The sequence below is a fragment of the Lampetra fluviatilis genome, chromosome 7 (assembly GCF_964198595.1).
Source record: "Lampetra fluviatilis chromosome 7, kcLamFluv1.1, whole genome shotgun sequence".
NCBI lineage: Eukaryota > Metazoa > Chordata > Hyperoartia > Petromyzontiformes > Petromyzontidae > Lampetra > Lampetra fluviatilis.
The window spans coordinates 5,900,910-5,919,868 of record NC_136281.1 but is presented as its reverse complement, the minus strand read 5'-3'; the positions used below and the strand labels follow the sequence as shown (position 1 = coordinate 5,919,868).

Below are 18,959 nucleotides of genomic sequence, written 5' to 3'. Positions count from 1 at the left end.
TCCTGCCGACCCGCGCATTGACCTGTGCCGCAGATTGAGGCCCACTTGCTGTGTGGAAAACTGCGGGCTGCTTACCTGGTCGCCGTGAAGCTGCCGGGTAGGGATGCATCACGCTGGGTGGAGACGATCCGCAAGCGAGCTGCTGAGCTGGAGCAGGCTGTAATGGTGGAGCTGTGCGAACGATGGCTGAGCACCCACGGCGACACGGCCCCGCCGCCTGGCCAATCCAAAACCTGAATCTTCGCAAAGCAACGACTGCGAGCCGCCGCTCTATTCATGTTACCCACACTAATGTAAAGTTACCCCCGCGTGCATTTCATTTTCCTGTCACAAGCTCTCTTGTTTTGTAGGAGCTGATGGGCGGTGCAGGGACAAGTGGAACCTACTTCCATTTCACTTGCCAAAATTAGTTTGTAGAGGCCTCCATTGTCATGGGCAATGATCAAATGGTGGCTTGTTGTCGTGTGTGCCTCTTGTGCTTACTGTGCCGGGCCAAGTAATGAGTGCACCCTGGTTATATTTGCCCCTTACTATCCTTCAGGGTTATCAGTAAGTGCCCTTAATAGGTCTGTGTGTGGTTATTTGTTTCTCTGTGACCCTTCCCTCTCTTTGACACTCGTTTGTTTCAATAGCTGGTGGTGGTGTTAGATAAATGTTAAGTCAACTTTGTTGGCTTTGGACAAAATTGGATGCTGCCCGATCTCAGCAGTTTTGCAGGCATGCACAAAGGCTGAATGTGGAATGCTGCACTTTATTCTCGCTTGAATGAACATTAGGATCTTGTTTCAAGAGTCCTGTGCTGTAATCTTTGTATCATTAATCTGTGGAGCACACGCACCACATTGTGCTCTGAAAGGCCATTAATGGATGCAAAGGGACAATAGTTTCAAACTTTACCGACTTGTGCTCCTGCACCGGTGGTTCTGGGAGACAACCCGGCAGCCGTATTGGTGGAGGAATCATTTTATAAATGTTAACAATATGTTATTGACAAATTATACGTGTGTTTTGATGAACCTCGTTGTTGACTGTCACTGCACGGTATGTTACTTTAAATTCAAATAGTGAGATGAATGTATTTTTCTGAAGTTTTGTAGACTTTATAAATTGGAAGTGCAGTTGAGCCTTGAACGACTATATCCGAAGGTGCTCCGAATAGACCGCTTTGTATTTTAAGGTTAATTTCTTTGACCTCACTCCTGAATTAGAATGCATATTTCACAAGTATTAGATGAAGCTGGCCTGTACGTAATCGATCACTCTTTGGTCATCTTTTGTAATGTACAGCAGAGTGGTTATTTATTGCATATTCAGGGAGAACGTTTTCACTTTAGCCGATAATGTACAAATAGGCCAGGACATGCAATGCCAATGTGATTGCACACAATTCCGATTATAAATGATGTGAGGTGGTTCTTGATAATTCTTTGGCCACTAATAGCTTTTGATATCAGTGAAATAGATGTACAAAGAGCATTACTGTGCAATAGCCTTTTTTGTAAAGGTTAACAAGCTGTTAAAGCGAGTACGTGAAACGATTGTTGTCTTGGAAGTCTGTGTTCTGTAAGGGTTTAGTATGCGCTTTCCTTTTGGGTACACGAAGCCATTCATACCAAGGAATATTGTTTTAAGGTTAAACCAGGGAATGACGAGGTCAAAATAATTAATTTATTTCACGAATTACATTGGCTTAAATGTTTAATGTTAATGGTTCAATGGTTTAGTGTTTATCGTAATGAAACACCTATGTGCACTAATAATTATCCCATTGGAATATCCATATATTTGAATTTTTAAAAATAGAATATCTCTCTTAAGCTCCTGGATGTCGCCAAAGGTCGAAGACAGTAGGGGTGGAGCTGTAGTGCAGCGGTGAGTGTACTGCGCGCTATGGACCCGGTGACCCGAGTTCAGTTCCCAGCCGTGACCAACAATGAGTGGCGATTAATATCTGAACCTTGACTTAAAGCTTTCATGACTGCAGCAATTCATATTCTTTGGGTCTTTCGGTAAAGTCACGTAGTTGGGTTCAAAGACAATAACAAAAAACTACGACGTTTCGATCGCAACACAAGCGGTCATCAGGAAAAGGGGGTTAGCTTTTAAAGGCAAACTGTTTATAAAGGTTTAAAATGGGCGTAGCCCAAATGTCAGCAGCATGGTTGGGGCAGCTAATGCTAATGTAAGTGATGAGCAGCGACCGCGATTGGTGGTGGGATTCCACCAATTAAAGGGCTGCCAGGTAAAATTTAGCATGTTCATGTAAGATCGCAGAGCCGACGCCACGTTGAGGTACGGCGCGCGAAGGTGGCTGTGTTGGTGTAAGAAATCTTACCTGTTAATGTAAACCCATCTTTTCGGTTGAAATTGTGTCTGTGTCTATATATATATCAATGGCTTCATGAACGAATCTTTGTTGATAGCCAGTGGGTATGCAAACCAGTAGGTTTGCAAACCCACTGGCTATCAACAAACATTAATTAGTTCACCTTCGCGTGTCGTACCTCGTCGTGGCGGTGGCTCTGCGATCTTACATTGACATGCTAATCTCTCACATTAACATGCTAATCTCTCACATTGACATGCTAATCTCTCACATTAACATGCTAATCTCTGCCATTAACACAGCCACCTCAGCACGCTCGCCGTGGAGGACGCTCAATGATCTCACAACATGCCAATATTTACCTGGCAGCCCTTCATTTGGTGGAATCCCACCGCCAATCGCAGTCGCTGCTCATCACTTACATTAACATTAGCTGCCCCAACCATGCTGCTGACATTTGGGCTACGCCCATTTTAAACCTTTATAAACAGTTTGCCTTTAGAAGTTAACCCCCTTTTCCTGATGATCACCGCTTGTGTTTTCGATCCAAACGTCATAGTTTTTTTTGTTATTTTCTGTGAACCTATCTACGTGACTTTACCGAAAGACCCAAAGAATATAATATCTGAACCTGTTTTATCCCCCGTCACCACTTCCCAGTCTCCTTCAGTTTATATTTGACCAGTGTGGTGAAACATGGTCAAACCACCTCTTACTAACAAGATGCAACGAGACCTTCCAGTCGTGAATTGACAAGGGATCTACGGACTTGTTTTTTGTTTTAACTATTGCACTGGTCATCTGTTAATGCTGGCATATCATTTGTACAAGATTCTTAGTATCGTGGGAATTAGCTGTGATCTTGGTTGTTGGGCTTTCATGTGAGGTATTAACATTATTTTTTTTTAAATATGTTTATGAATTGTCTTAGTCTTTTTAGCAAATGTTTGATTTACAAATGATTAAATGCTGCTAATTAGACAGTTGGTAGAACGTATGACAAAACGATTTTCAAAAAGGGAATTCATAATTAAGTGTTGCATTGGGAAATAAGTATTCAAGTTCAGTAATCTGCTTGCATGAGATACGCTAATACAGTAGTGATAAACAAAATATTTTTTTTTCTTATTTTTGAAAAATGTTGCCACTAAGAATGTAAATTTCTTTAACATATTAATTATTTTTGTAAGATGCTTCATGACAATGTATCGTGCACACTTACCTGTGTCGAACAAATTAAAGATGGTGTACTTTGTTGATATATTGCACTGGTGCCATTTTTATTTACTGGTGCCGTGTATTATTGCCATGGGTGCCCGGATCTCAATAAAACAACATCTAGGGCTGCGTTGGCAGTGGTGCTTAAGAACAAATGAACAAAAAATGCCCTGGCAACGTTAGCTTATTTTTATTCTCTTGCAAGGCAACAATGAATGAATGTGGGCATTTTTATAAATACAAATGTAATAATGGAGTAACGCACGCTTAATAATCACATCAACATCTCATTAGGAAGCCTACCTTTAATGTTATATTGTTGTAATTGAAACATTTAATCTGGTATATCCTCTAACAAAAGGCACTCCCAAAATGCCATTCTGTAATTTCCTATTTTATTAATTAGCATTTATTTCTTACAGATTATATATGTGCGCATTACAGCATCAACGACCATTTGCAAACATGGGTATTATTGTCTGTTATTACTGTGAACCTTCATAATTTAAAATAAAATACACTAATTGATGCAAACAGAGATGGCTTTTCCATAAAATAAATATATTTTATTGTATTAATATTCAGCAATTTCACATGTTTAATGCTCTAACATATAAAACTCACTTGAGTGCACACCAAGACGGACAACAAAACAGCATCGTAAAAACAATTATTCCTGAGTTTGAATTAATTTCAAACCTCATTAAAAGCATTTCTGCTATTTTAATGTCGTTTGCTTATCGTTTTAAAGAATTCTACAAACAATTATGTGTTTATCTAAAAAAAAATCTCTCACACTGCATTGAAAAAGGTCAAGATACTTAACAAAAAGTCATTTAATAAATACTATTTCGCGCAAACAATTTCCAAAAAGCACATTTTCAAAACCTCACTCGCAAGTTGGCATTGCCTTTAAATCACCAAGATTGTCATAAGCATTGAAAAACTATGTCTATTGTTAGATAGTTTTATGCTCTGCTTTTATGCTAAGCTGTGATCAGATTTGCTTTTGACACCAATGGCGATATGCTGCAGCATTTCGTCCTGCTCAATAGCGGAGCAGTCTTGTCCAAGCAAGGTCTGCGATGAACAAACGGTGTGGCGTCTATCTCTGAGAAGCAAATCTTAACCACGAGAAAAATGTAAATATTTTTCATGTTTACTGGAATTAATTCTGTCCACATCTGGTGGTGAGAAATGTTTGTTGCGTGAGAAGTCAAGCTCATTTGTGATGGGGCTGAGGCCATCAACTCGTTATGTTTGAACCTGGTTCGATACCCTGGCGGTTGCCCATATTCGAATCGAGCATCTCGCTAGCACCAGCCTCTACCCTCTGACCTCTGAGCTACCCATTGCGGAATTGGCATTTGTGCGCTTGCCATTTGTTGCATGCACGCAGTCGATGCATTTGACAGGGCCTGTTTATGTTACACAGTGGAAGACAAGAATGATGTCGGGAGGTTGGACCCACCGAGCCCACGGCCCATTTAATGCTCCCCGGCAGAGGGGAGTGGTGTGCGGGAGGTTACAACGACAGCTCCTGCTCTGCCAGCTCTTCTGGCGTGGCCCCGCTGACGGGCGAGGGCAGCGTGTAGCCCAAGCTGTAGGATCCCTCGCGCGCGCGGCCCAGGCACGACAGCACCACCTCCAAGCCGAGCTGCACCGTCGCATTCACCGCGTCGGTGCTGGCGCCCAGCAGTGGATTCACCTCCACCAAGTCCATCGCTGACAGGCAGCCTGGATAAGGTACACGCACGCAATTGTCAGAGATTTGGGACCATAAACATTCCATTTGTGCCTCTACAATGTGCCCTTTCTCATCAGATGTTGGCTTGGAAGCTAAACAGGGTTTAGCCTTGTTTGCACTGTACTCGCTTCAGCCACTGCCTGGGAATGTGTTTTAAATGTGGCCATTGAGGTGACGAGGAGATGACAGTACATCAAGGGGTTCTTGTGTCCATCTGTGTGGAGCTTTTGAGTGTTACGCCCTTCATGTGTGGTTTTTTTTAATATACCAGGTTCTCTCGCTTTACCTGGATGAAATGCATCCTTATTATTGATTTGAAGCTCTCGTGACTGCAGGAATCCATACTCCCTGGTTCTTTCGGTAAAGTCACGTAGATAGAAACAATATAATAAAACATGACGTTTCGATCGCAACACAAGTGTCCGTCTTCGGGTGTGAAAAAATGATCTGCTGTTGTGGCTTTACATAGGCACGGGAGGGGAGAGGGGGGGAGGAGTTTGGCTGTGGGAGTTCACTGGGGAGAGGGGGGGGTTTGTGGCTTGCAGGGACGGGTGGGGCTAGAGACTTGTGGTACAAGTCGTAATCGATCGACGACAACCAGTTGGGTGAGTGAGGACGACGACTACCGGGTGGGTGAGTGAGTGAGGACGACGACTACCGGGTGGGTGAGTGAGTGAGGACGACGACTACCGGTTACAACTTGTACTACAAGTCCATTTACTTGCGAATTTCTCTCGCCCCACCCGTCTATGCACGCCACAAACCCTCTCCCCTGTGAACTCCCACAGCCAAATTCCCCCTCCCTCTCCCCTCCCGTGCCTAAAAAAGCCACAACAGCAGATCATTTTTTCACACCTGAAGACAGACGCTTGTGTTGCGACCGAAATGTCGTGTTTTATTTTATTTTATTATTTTTTTCTATCTACATGACTTTACCGAAAGAATCAGAGAGTATCTTTATTATTCTTGTAATACATGGAATTCCAAGTAAATAGACCTGCTACACTTTTTCTTGAATATAACGATGTTAGGGGCCGTCCATAAATTACGTCACGCGATTTTGGACGATTTTTGACCCCCCCCCTCTCGTTACACGGCGTCACAAAAAGTCAGATCGCCCCTCAAATATTACGTCACAAAGCTCTGCCCACCCCCTCCAAAAAAAACATGCTTCAAATCGCTTTAAACTATTGTCATTGTAGTGCGTATTTAATGTGGCGCTGCACTCTGATATTGTAGGAGAAAACATTTATTAAAAAGTCTATTTAATTAAAGAGAACGTGTTGTCTATATTTATTGAAAGTTGCGCATTTTTATGTGACGTCACATTTCTCACCCCCCCCCCCCCCCTCGTCACACATCGTCACAAATGTCTGACCCCCCCCCCCCCCAGGTGCGTGACGTCATTTATGGACGGCCCTTTAGCAATACACTTACCAGAGTTGTGGACTTCCTCGGCAATGTAGAGGCCTTCTCTGTAGGTGAGGCCTCCCAAGACAGGGGTTCCAGTGGCAGGGGCCAGCGATGGGTCAAATGCATCGATGTCGTAGCTTAGGTGGATCGGCCTCCGTCCTCTGGTGCACACATCACAACAGATACATCTCAGGTAAATTTATTGTATTTTTTACAAGGTCAGGCCTACTGAGCTATCTCGCTCTTTCAGAAGCGACATGGCCACAAATGATAGCTCAACGAAGTGGCTTATGTGGAAATGTATAGCAGTGAAATGCTCTAAAGGCATGTTTCTAAATGTGGAGGAGGACCCAAAGAAAAATCCACGTGACCACGGGGAGAGAGACATGCAAACTCCAAATATACAGGTGTCCGGGGTGGGATTGAACCCACAACCTGCATACCAGGCGAGGTTGTTAACATCTCGCCACCGCAGTACACCAGTAATAGAAGCCTTAGCATAATTAAAAATGCTGTTTTTAAACATTACACAATTGTGATATGTTTTTTTATTCTTTAAAAAATGTCCTCGTGTTTAATGTCAGTGCTCCCCACCTTGGATTGAGAAACTCCAGCGACATCTCCATCACCTTGCGGATGCCAAGCCGGTCCACGTGACGCATGGAGAAATACTGCATCCCGTAGTTCTTCAGAATGTAACTAAATGAGGTCAGGAAATGGGATAGTATGAATTCTCTACGGTAATGAATTCATGAACGTCTGTGTAAAGGAGCTTTATACTAATCGGATTCCAGTGTCAATAAATATTCTGATAACGCACGATGCAAATACATGTTTGGGGGTGGGGGGTAATCCATAAAATACGATGTAAATACTTTATCAACAAGGTGTCTAGAATTTACCTATAATGTTCATGAATTTGTAAGAACCTGTGCATTTATAAAAAAAAAAGTAGGAATGCCCTTTGTCGAACAGGAAAGCCTGGACTCTTTTTCAAAATGCTGTCAAATACCATATTTGGAAACGGAAATGCCCATATCGAACAAGTGACAATGTAAAACTCAGACAGGTTCAGTTACTGCCATCCCATAGCCACCTTGGCAGTCTGCCATCCCAGCACTAACTTGGCTCAACCGCTTAGTGTCACGAGATCTCGCAAGATCAGCACAATTCAGGGGGTGGGGGAATGGGGGTATTAGGTTGCGTACAACAATTTCACGATATTTCATCATGCTGGGCGGCAACCTGTCATGGCAGACAATTGCTGACGCAAGCTCGTGAGCTTTATGTCGTAAGTGTAGTAATTAATTAACTGTCAAAGAGTCAAGTGGTGGACGTACTGTTCGCCAGGGTCGATGTCCCGAAGCCCGATGTACACAATGTCCTGCACCGTCAAGCAAGGGGAGACCCATGACAAGCCGGGCACAGCTGGTACCTGCTCACGCACAACAGCAGCAGCAGCACATGTCAGCACCCAGACCTCGGCGATAGCAAAGCACATTCAGTCAAACGAAGCTGAGTCTCTTTAATTTTTTCAAATCGCAATTATTTGTGAAAGTATGTCTGTAAGCGCAACATATTTTGTTACATTTCGGACTTACACCGCATTTTAATATATAGGCATGTTTTATGAAAGTTGTGCACCAACTATAAATACGTACTGCTATTTCACCATATTCTATTCTTGGTGATGGATTTTGTAGCAATATTACTTGCAAAACCTCCGACTACAAAATTCGACCGTGTCCGTGCAGTACTCGCCGAGCTGCATTGGCTTGCAGTTGCCGAACGAATCCATGACAAGGTCGCACTGATTACACATAAAGTGCTTGCCACACATTCACTGCAATACCTTGATGATCTCGTCATGGAGCATAAACCATCACGTGAACTCCGGTCATCCTTGCAGCGGCGTTTGGCTAACCATCGAACAAAGACGGTCACCGCATCACGCGCTTTCAGATGCGCTTCTGTGATTGTCTGGAACGCTCTTCCTTCCGATATTAGGAAGCCGCTACAGCTCTGCATTTATAAAAAAAAAATCGAGATTGAAAACTAATTTCTTTAGAACTGCTTTTTTGCGTTTAGTTTATTGTCCTTTCCCCGCACCTCCGATTAGCACGGTTGGCAATGAACGGTGCAAAAGAAGTTCAACATAATGCACCTCAATTGGATCTAATAATCAAGTTATGGGATAGTTGTCTTTAACCTCTTCGCAGATGTTTTTTTTCCAATTATCTTTACGAATCACGCCTAGCAAAGCCCCAGAAACTTGATGAGTATTTCACCTCCACCATGAGCCACTGACGAACTGTGTCCCTCTCGGGGTGTGTATGTGGGTGGCCCTGCTTTGCCCACCGCCACAAGCACCCACCTTGCTCGTCAGCTCTTGCAGGAGAAACGCGAGTGGCTGGCCGTGCAGGTTCCCGGACGGCGACGTGAGTGGCGTGTTAATGTCGGCATGAGCATCCACCCAGATCACGCCCAGGTTGGGCCGTGCCATTGCGTGCCCAGACACCGAACCTATCGCCAGGCTGCGCACAATACACATTCGTGTTCAGCGCACGTGCACAGTGCAATCTGCGGCCTGCTGAGTGTCCCACAGAAATATTTGCGGACATTTATTTTTAGCAGAGTACAATAAAAAAGAACGGTGCTGAAATAGGATTGTTACATTCATGGGGTTGCAAATTATTCATGCATGCATCTAATCAGCAGGGTAAGAATTGACGAGCTTGCCATTTACATAAGTTTCGTCATTTGTTTACATATTTTGGTGACTTTACCGAAAGACCCAAAGAGTAAGTTTACATATTATTTAGTTATCGCATTATATGATGTATCCACCGTCACCATTGGCAGGACACTGGCACATATGTATGTATACTCAACCGAATGTAGCCAGCACAATGAAGAGTTTTGCCCAACAGACATTGTAAATTGTGGGTGGCTGGTGGATGTTGGTGGGTGATGGCATAGACAGAAAGTTTGCTTTGAGACTGGTTGCAGTATTCATTTGCAATGATGGGTGAGAGTGGATTGGTGGGTGGGTGGGTTCGTTGGTTGGTTGGGTGGGTCGGTTCGTTGGTTGGTTGGGTGGGTGGCGGCTATCTGGGTGGGTGAGTGGGGTGTACTGGTGGGCTGGTTGGTGGGTAGGTGGATCAGTGGGTGCCTGGTTGAGTTGGCGGGTAAGTGGGTAGGTTAGTGGGTAGGTGGAATGCTTGGAGGGTGGGTGAGTGTGTGAATGCGTGTGCACATTGGTTGGTTGGTGGCTCGATGGGTGGGTGGGTTTGACTGCGGGGTTCAGTGGATTGGACGAAAGGGAGGGTCGAGTGGGTTCATGAATAAAACTGACCTGTGGTCACCTCCAATTGTGATGCAGGTGCGTCCGTCACACACCACCTGTCGCACGGCCTGCGCGAGCCCTTGGCAAGCCATGCCCACGGTTCGCGGGAAGGGCACGTGTTTCTGGAATGGCGTGTCATCCTTCACCTCACCAAACGATAGGTCTCCAAGGTCGGCCACGTTGTAGCCTGCCATAGTTACATACAAACATAGCACAATAATGATGAAACCCGTGTTATGATCATTAGCCACTGCCATTTTCCCCTTGGTAGCAATTAATCTAGCACATGCGCACAAGCTCAAATGTCTTGATGTGGCTATAAATAAATGGTGGAGCGGTGGTGCAGTGGTTCGTGTACTGTGCTATGAACCCTGTTGGATTGTCCGCCATGGCTAACATCATTGGCAAGTGAATCTGAACTGGTCCTGGATCCCGCCTTCAACCCGCGCTCACCAGCGTGGTGAAGTATGGTCAAGCATCCTCCGTTACCAACACGGCATGGGAAGGCCTTCATCCAGCAGTGGATTTACAAAGGATGGTACATTATTAATTATACAGGATTTACCTGATTATTAAATAAATAAATAACCGGCTAAACTCCGGGATAAATAAAGATGATTCTGGTTGGCGTACTGCACGATGAACCCGGTGACATCCATTTGATTCCCAGTCGAGGCTAAACATCAGTGGCAAGTGATATCTGATTTAATTTTCCACATTCATCAACCTGCACTGACCAGCGTGGTGAATGAATTACGGCCAAACAACCCAAATGACTGACACGGCTTGGCAAGCCCCTCCATGCGCACGAGTGTATTTGACGCAGTGCCGCAAATAATGTATGACGATGAAATAATTTCTGATCAAATATATTTTACGTGGCCATGCTTCTTCTAAAACGAGGCGCTTGCATTTGCGCGGTAAACATAATTTGAAACTTTAATTTATGTTTAACTTAAAGAGGTAAAAATAATCCTCGAGGCATTTCCTACAAAGTCTGTTGATAGTGCTGACACTCCGGAATGGCCGGTATTCCCGTATGAGTCTCAGCTGCCTTTAACCACCACGCACGCTCGCTGGGGCTGGGGGGGGGATGAGGGGGGATCAGGTGGGGCTCTGGCTTGAGAGGGGGGGGGCTTCAATGCGCGTCGTGGGGTGTCTCCACAGTCATTCGCGGCTAGCCAGCCATACCAGACACATGCTTTGTGCAGGATTGATGGTCATGTGTCGCTGTGCAGAGTTACAATTCCAGCCCCAGAGAGCGGTGTCGTGATGAGTGAGTAGTTGGAGGGGTGTGTGTGTGGCATTCAGAGTTGGTGGGGTGGGGTGCTGGGGCGAAGCTGTTGTTCACGGGACTTGTGGGCTGGGCTCAACGTGCTCCGCTGTTTGCGTGATGCTCAAATAATAATTATAAACCTCTACAGCCGGGGCCAATGAGCGGGGGAGGGAGGGAGTGGAACTAGCATCGGGGACACGGCGATCCCTTCGTGATGGCTGGGGATGACGTACACGAGATGCCCGAAAGCGTGATTGCCAGACAAGGAGGTGTGTGTGGTGGTGGGGGGGGTAACAGGATGAGTTGCGCTAAAAGTGGAGGGCAGACTGGATCTGTTCACGCCGGTTCGGGCCGGTACAGGGCTGAACTTCGTCGTAGGGCGTAACGCGGATGAATCACCACACGGGTGCCAGACGCAGGCGAACGCTGCGCGGCCGCGTATTTTGCCCGTGGGTTTGCAGGAGCGCGGAGTGGGGAAAGAAAGAACGAATTAAGACCTCCCTGACTCATATAGCGCCGCGAGGGAGGGGGGGGACGATGTTAATCAGATGGCACATTAACCCCCGTCTCCTTATTTTGATACATTATTTCGTTGCTCAGTTACCCGTGTTGTTCTGTTGGTTATTGCACTGCTGCTGAAATTTCAAGTAAAAAAGATTCTGTATAATGTTCGGTTATTTGTAGGAACTGTTTCCCCCCACCCCGCCGCTAACATTCCTTTACATGCTTATGGCAAGAAGTGTTTTCCAAGCCTTACAAACGATGCTGTTTGGGCTTGTAAATTATAACTGAAATACGTTGTTTATATTCATATAGAGAAGTGTATGCCACACTTCGTTAGTTTCATTGGAGAAATTGGATTAGCGATTGTGTGGAACGGATGCTCAACTTGTGAGATACTCAAGCAATAAGGCAAAAGTCGACATTGGCAGTGCTATAATACATCACTACTTGCATTGGCACACAATGTAGTGGAATATTCAGCGGTCAGAAAACACGCTTCGCTCATATATTTATGCATACCGAAGTCAAATTCACCTCTTAAAATGTACTTATAAAATTAACTCGTCCACACGAACCGTTCGCTGCTTTGCCATAAAATTGTAGACATTAGATGATAGATGTTGCCCGAGTTGCATGCTGTGTCAATGGTTGAGCCATGTATACTGGATGAGATAATTTTAGATTTGAAGCTTTCGTGACTGCAAGGAATCATATTCTTAGGTTTTTTCGGTAAAGTCACGTAGGTAAAACATCAAAATTAATGAAAATAAATTTTTGTTTTATTTTATTTTCATTAATTTTGATGTTTTACCTACGTGACTTTACCGAAAAAACCTAAGAATATGGATGAGATAAACTCTCGCGAAACACGTAGACACCACTTGAGAGGTGGGGACCCTGTTGAATTCTAATGTTCCATCATAATGTTCCATTACAATGTGCTTGGCTAAATAAAAATCGCTTTAATATCAAATGTTACATTCTATACACATGTTCTACTACTGAACGAGAGGTAATGTAATGTATTTTATTTTGATAAAGAGCAAAATCTCTTGGAAGGAAAGATGTGAGGAGCCAATATCTATTTTGTTGCCATAATGTCGGCTTATATTCAAAATGACTTTGGCTAAGCGCGTTGGTGATGCCCTTTTAAATCTAAATTGTAACAATTACATTTGCAACAAATAATCAGTGTTCTTGCGAAAATGGTTCACTGATTCTGTGGGACGTGAAAACCACTACGTCCACCTCCACAATGCTAACGTGTGTTTTGATTGTATTTTTTATCGACAACATTATTTACGTGCAATTTTATAAAACCACACCGTTCAACATTTAAGTCAGCATTTGGCACCAAGGGTTTAAGATTTTTTTTGCCAGGAAAGCTTCAAGCTTTTAATGGCTCAACACCAGCATGTGCTGTGCAGTGCACACTGGTGATACGCAGGCTTAATACGAGAGGATAGCTTTACCTTCCCTGGTATCCGACACCGTAATGTATACGTTGCGGGCTAATCCCCTTGTTTACGATTCCTTCAGTGGAGCCTTGGGGGGGGCACGCAATGTGCAAGTAGTGTGAAGGGACCCAATTATAAATCAATTAAAATTGCGTGCCACCATCACCGATGGAGGGTATCCTGGCAATGAATCATTATTTATCTTTGGCTGTCGTCTTGGGGTATGGAAAATGCCATTCCTTCTCCATGCAAAACCAGATTTTCAAAAACATGTTTATACCTGTTCCTATATTTAAATGCATTGCTTGCTGGCTACGATATACAACAGTGGCATACTAAACTGTGTCGCGTGAATGTACATTGCTTGGACGTGTAAATTTTATAGAGGGTTTCACTGTCATGTAGACAGCGAAATCTTTTATATTAAAAACATATTTGAGATTTTTTTTTAATTTTCGAATGCGTGCTAATATTGCAAGATGAGAGATGTAATAACCCAAACTTCACCCAGACGGATTTGGTTGCCTGAAGAGTGGAAGACAAACCAACATTTTGTCGGATCACCTGTCTGTTGTCTGTAATAATCTCTGTTGTGCCGAAAAACAGGGCTGAGGATTGTGTCGCGACGCCACGAGCCCGAACGCCGCGCAGCTGCTGGTTGGACTCAAAGAAGTCGTTTTGGCAATGGACCAAAACTTTAAAAATACCACAGTGCCTCCCAGAGGCCAGCGACTGCAATTACGCCAAGGCAGTAATCGCCCAAGTCGCGCTCTATTGGCCAATAAGGCAGTTGTATTCAGTGAGTGTATAAAAAGCAATGGTTAATAAAAGTGTAAATAATTATGGACATTTAGAGGATTGTGGAAATGTTTAAGATAATATTTTTTATATTAACTTTTACTTTAAAGCATGTGTAACTTGCAATGTGTTAAACAATTTGCTGCCACTGTTCTCTGCACGCTGAGACGCCCTTGACAAAGGGCTGTAACAGCTCAAGGGGCTCGACTCAGAAAATACAATCCTGATTCTTCTGCTAAGCAGTACTTGCATTCGATTTCAAATTCATACAATAATTTGACAGCCCTTTGTCAATTCACCCCTGGATTGAGGCATCTCCAGATCATGTCGGTGGTGGGTTCTTTATCCTTAATTTCACCACGCCGGCAAGTGCGGGTTGGTTTCAGATATCACTTGCTGCTGCTGCTAATATCAAGCGTGTACCGGAATCTAACTCACGTCGCTGGGATCATAGCGACGTGCGTAGTAAAGAACTCTTACCACCGCACCGCGGTATTTAAATCCACACAATTCAATTGTACGGGGGTGGCCAGCACTATGTCTCGTCAGTACTCATTTGAGGCTGAATCGACCGAGGGGAGGCCCAAGACCGGTTCAGATAATCGTCACTGGTGTTGGCCACGAGGGGCAATCGAACTCGTCGGTTTTTTTGTTTTCAAATAACAACATTTATATCTATAATTTAATGGGGCATTGTCTATTCCCTTTTAATCTGTCACTTCATATGAAGTTTGTTTTCACATTTGTCCAGAGAGGTCCTGAGATCTTTTCCACAAGGAATGCTCAAGAAGAAACAATGAGTGCTGTATATAATAATTGCACTCGGTGCGCGAGGTACACAACAGCATACTTCTATAAACAATAATGTCTTAAATATATTAACACCTGTTGTTAAGTGATGCATTTCATACATGAGATAGCATTTGAATCGGTGAAAGACATGGAACTTTGGATGCGTATCCACTCTAAAACTGATAAAGAAAAACGATTTAAAGGTTCTCATTCTGTTTAAAAATGTATAAGACATTTAAAGTGGCCCTGGCATTGCATACTATATACTGTATCGCCTTTTATCATTTTAGGGAATTCATTACATTTATCTCAAACTTGATGTATCTCAAGTATTAGTTTCATCGAGGATTGTACTGATTCATTTAATGACAATGAACGTACATGATTAATTGTCCAATTATTATTCTAAATCGTCTAGACAATTAAGATTTGATTGTATTTTTGGGCTGCTTGTTCAAAGGAATATTCCCAGCTTGTTTACATTTAAATTCTGGAAGGGATTTAATATGACTAAACACATACTTTTTTTATACAGTACTTGCTTTGGCAGTGGTGCACAAGCACAAATAACAAAACTCAAATCATTCGTCAAGATCACTGCCTAAATAATAAAAATTATAATATAGGTGACGTTTCAGAGTGCAAAAAGAGGCTGAAGAGGTACAATAATAAAAAAGTAAGTACTGTAAGGATAAATTAATGACACATTTAAATCTTGACTTGAAGCTTTCGTGACTGCAGGAATTCATATTATTTGGGTTTTTCGGTAAATTCACGTAGATCGGATAAAAAATAATTACATTAAATAAAAACTACGACTTTCGATCGCAACACAAGCGATCGTCATGAGGGACGTTTTTGGTTTATTTTATTACTCTTTGAACCTATCTACGTGACTTTACCGAAAGATCCAAAGAATAATAATGATACATTTGTTAATCTGGCTAAGCATTATTCAAGGGTCATGTTGTATTGATACTTTCATTAGGATTAATTACATATTCAACTGCAGCCGATAAAAAAAATTGCATATTACATTTTAAAGCAATGGGACATTTAAATCAAATCCTGTCTGCAATTCTTTATATCAATTGTGCACACGTATTTTAAATCGGACCTCATTTTTAAATGTTTGAGTAATCGATAATATTTCGTATCAGTTTCCAAGACGGCATTGCAGTTGAGCTTGTTTTATATCGACCTGCGCTTGTTTTAACCCAGGTCTCCCTTGAAAGAATATCATTGTCTTGGTGGGATCTCGCCTGCTTCTCAGCAAATGCCAACTACTACTCGTGCATTAATTTTCATCTTTATATTTAATTAACGACCCCTAACATCGTCCGTAGTGTATTTATCTCGAGGGACTCAATAACACAACACAATGCTGCAACGGCGGTGACCTCGGTGCACTCTCAATGTGCGTAATGAAAGTAGCCCCAAGGAGTGACTCTTGCCAGATCGTTCTCTCAATCACTTACCCATAAAATGTTATTTTCGTACGTCGTCGATATTACCCATCAGACCAGCTCAAAGCGGTTTGCTGTGTGCGCGCCCCCCAACGAGTGAGCGATTTCGCCATATTGACTCATCCAGATTGACTCAGCCAGATTGACTCAGCCAGATTGACTCAGCCAGATTGACTCATCCAGAATGACTCATCCAGAATGACTCAGCCAGATTGACTCAGCCAGATTTACTCACCCATTTCCTCAATCTTCTCCACGAGTCCGGCTTTCCGCAGGAGCATCGGCGCGTGCTCCACTCCGCCTCGTTTCTGGGGAGAGCAAAAATCACAGAGGTCGTGATCACAGGCGAGGCACCGCACCTTGTCTGCCGAGTGCGAGTAACGCGCAAATCGTCGCCGCGGGCAGCGGTGGCGTAGCGAATTCGCCGCGCCGCGCTGCGCTCCGAACCCAGCGACACGAGTTCGATTAGCGCTTACGGCCAACACCAGTGGCGACTATCTAAACCAGCCCTGGCCTTCGCCTAGGTCGACTCGGCCCTAATTGAGTACCTGGTACGATGTGTACACATCGCCACCTACTCCCAAGACAAATGCGACCCGACGTGCCAGCCCTCATCGGTGCTCGCCAACAGCACTTTCCCCAACAGTCTGCTAGTGCTATACAGGGGATACTTTGACTTTGCAAATGAGTGAGTGTGAGTAGTCACACCTATTGTGTGAGTGCGCGTGTTTCCACAATGAAGGGCCGTTGCCCAAAATGTCGCCTATTTTTCTCTAAAGGAACGAGAATAATTGACAAATGTGTTGAATGGTTTGCTATTTGTGTACTAGTTCCAACGCAGCAGTTATCACCAAATAGTGTTTTGTTTAGTGTTTAAACTATATTCGCACATGCTACACTCTACAAGCTTCGTTCCAATAATTTGCGTGTGCTGTAGTTGGCTACGTACGGTGCGAAAGAAATTCAACGGACGTACATGCAAGCCCTAAATTATTTAGAGAACGCGACTTTTATTAAGAATTAATGTGTATGGCTGGATGATTTACGGTGATAAATGACAACATTTGATGACCAAAACGTTGGCATTTTCAATGGGAAACCCAAATCATCAGCAGCAAGACATGAAACATGTTGTGAATACAGTACAGACACACTTTGTCCACGTCTAGCAACGATTGAAACCTGTTACTTAAACGAGGCGTCACTGCTGCAATAACGCGGGTACATAAAATAACAAGACATTGATATTAAACGCAAGTTACATAACATGTTTTACGTTATCGCTTCCCAGTAGCACGGTTGGCTACGTGCGGTGCGAGAGAAATTCAACATACGTACACATACGTAACACAGGGAGAGGGAGAGAGAGAGGGAGACATATTACATAATCACCTGTCCTTTGGAGAAGGGCACGCCGATAATGCCGACGCTGGACTGACTGCTCTTCTGGAATAGAAACGACGAGGCGCTCTCCCTGATCCGGTTAAGAAAATGCCTCCTCCTCAACGCCATCTCTGACAATTACTTTGTGTTGCTTTTGTTTGATAAAAAAAAAATCCGACAAAATCGCGTAACTCCAATTCCCCGCTAGCGACTCTCAACTCAGCCAACAGCACCTGCACGGACGAGCTTCTCCTGTGACGCAGTGCGCAGCGCACCCCTTGGCATTTAACGGCGTGAGACTCGCCCACGTCATTGGCACCAAATCGCTGAGCTCCCCGCCGAGCCGCGCTAATTGGATGAGACGGGGGTAGGGTTAGGGAGTGTCTGTTTACGGCTTTCTCATTGGCCGGTCGCCTCTTAATGGGGGCGGGCTCGGTGGGTGTGCGCTGTTTGCGAGCGCCGGATTGGCGTCAAGGCGAACGAGTTAAAAGGCGGGTCGAGAATAGGCAAGAGTAGATTTTGAATTCGCCACTCGAAGCGGGTCGTTGGCAGTGCCCAGCCTGGCAGTGGCTGATGTAAGATGCTGCAGAATTTCGTATAGGTTGCTATATATATAAAACATGTTGCTGTGGCTGAATATCAGACCCATGTTACATTGACCATCATGCAAAGATTTTACTTGCAGGGTTGTTGGAAAAGTCCGAAATGTTAGCATTTTGTACAAAGAGGTCCGAATGTGATATCTGCTGGTTCTGAGTATCGGCTCCGAGACGAGACATTTGAGTGACTGGAGGAAGGTGTTCTTTGGGTCTTTCGGTAAAGTCATGTCGATAGGTTCAAAGAAAATAACAAAAAGCAACGACGTTTCGATCGCAACACAAGCGGTCGTCATCAGGAAAAAATGTGGTGTAGTAATAACTCGTAAATATGGTTTGACATCTCACTCAATGAGCTGAGGTGTCAAAACGTTCCAGTTTGCGACTGTGGTCATCCAGAACATATTATACAACCTATAACGTGGTGGTCTGGCTTGTCCATCTGAACGTGAAATCGTTGTTCTTGCACAGCATCTACATGAGCCATACAAAATAAGAAGCTGAGACGCAATTTAGGTCTTGAACAGGAATTGTCTCATCGATTTGCCCAGAAACCTACCAATGTTTTACATCACGAATAATAGCGATTCGTGTTTGTACAGTCAATCCACTGCTGGATGAAGGCCTCCCCATGCTG

At 43.9% G+C, this 18,959-nt stretch overlaps 2 protein-coding genes across 5 annotated transcripts in view; one reads left to right on the top strand and one right to left on the bottom strand.

The window, feature by feature from the left end:
* ZFYVE26 (zinc finger FYVE-type containing 26) overlaps window positions 1-2,760 on the top strand; it is a 39,480-nt gene extending 36,720 nt beyond the window's left edge. For all 4 annotated transcript variants that reach the window (XM_078858293.1, XM_078858294.1, XM_078858290.1 and 1 more), the window contains one exon: window positions 34-2,760. In XM_078858293.1, coding sequence (XP_078714419.1) covers window positions 34-237 — 204 coding nt within the window. In that variant the 3' untranslated portion in view covers window positions 238-2,760. The remainder of the gene's footprint in view (window positions 1-33) is intronic.
* A 976-nt stretch (window positions 2,761-3,736) lies between these two features.
* LOC144933484 (arginase, hepatic-like) lies at window positions 3,737-18,014 on the bottom strand. Its single transcript, XM_078858289.1, has 8 exons — window positions 17,736-18,014; window positions 16,579-16,651; window positions 10,060-10,237; window positions 9,079-9,238; window positions 8,045-8,139; window positions 7,299-7,403; window positions 6,729-6,865; window positions 3,737-5,281 (listed from the first exon to the last, which is right to left on the bottom strand). Exons 1-8 carry the CDS (start codon window positions 17,853-17,855, stop codon window positions 5,070-5,072), a joined length of 1,080 nt encoding a protein of 359 aa, XP_078714415.1. The 5' UTR covers window positions 17,856-18,014; the 3' UTR covers window positions 3,737-5,069.
* Between the last annotated feature and the right edge of the window lie 945 nt (window positions 18,015-18,959).

Bases quoted from the DNA above. Each gene is read 5' to 3' on its own strand.
- LOC144933484 (XM_078858289.1), bottom strand. From the start codon at position 17,855: ATGGCGTTGAGGAGGAGGCATTTTCTTAACCGGATCAGGGAGAGCGCC. The intron at 16,652-17,735 runs GTGATTATGTAA...TGCTCTCCCCAG, and splicing joins TGCCCTTCTCCAAAGGACAG to AAACGAGGCGGAGTGGAGCA. The intron at 6,866-7,298 runs GTGGGGAGCACT...TGTGTGCACCAG, and splicing joins CTGGAGTTTCTCAATCCAAG to AGGACGGAGGCCGATCCACC.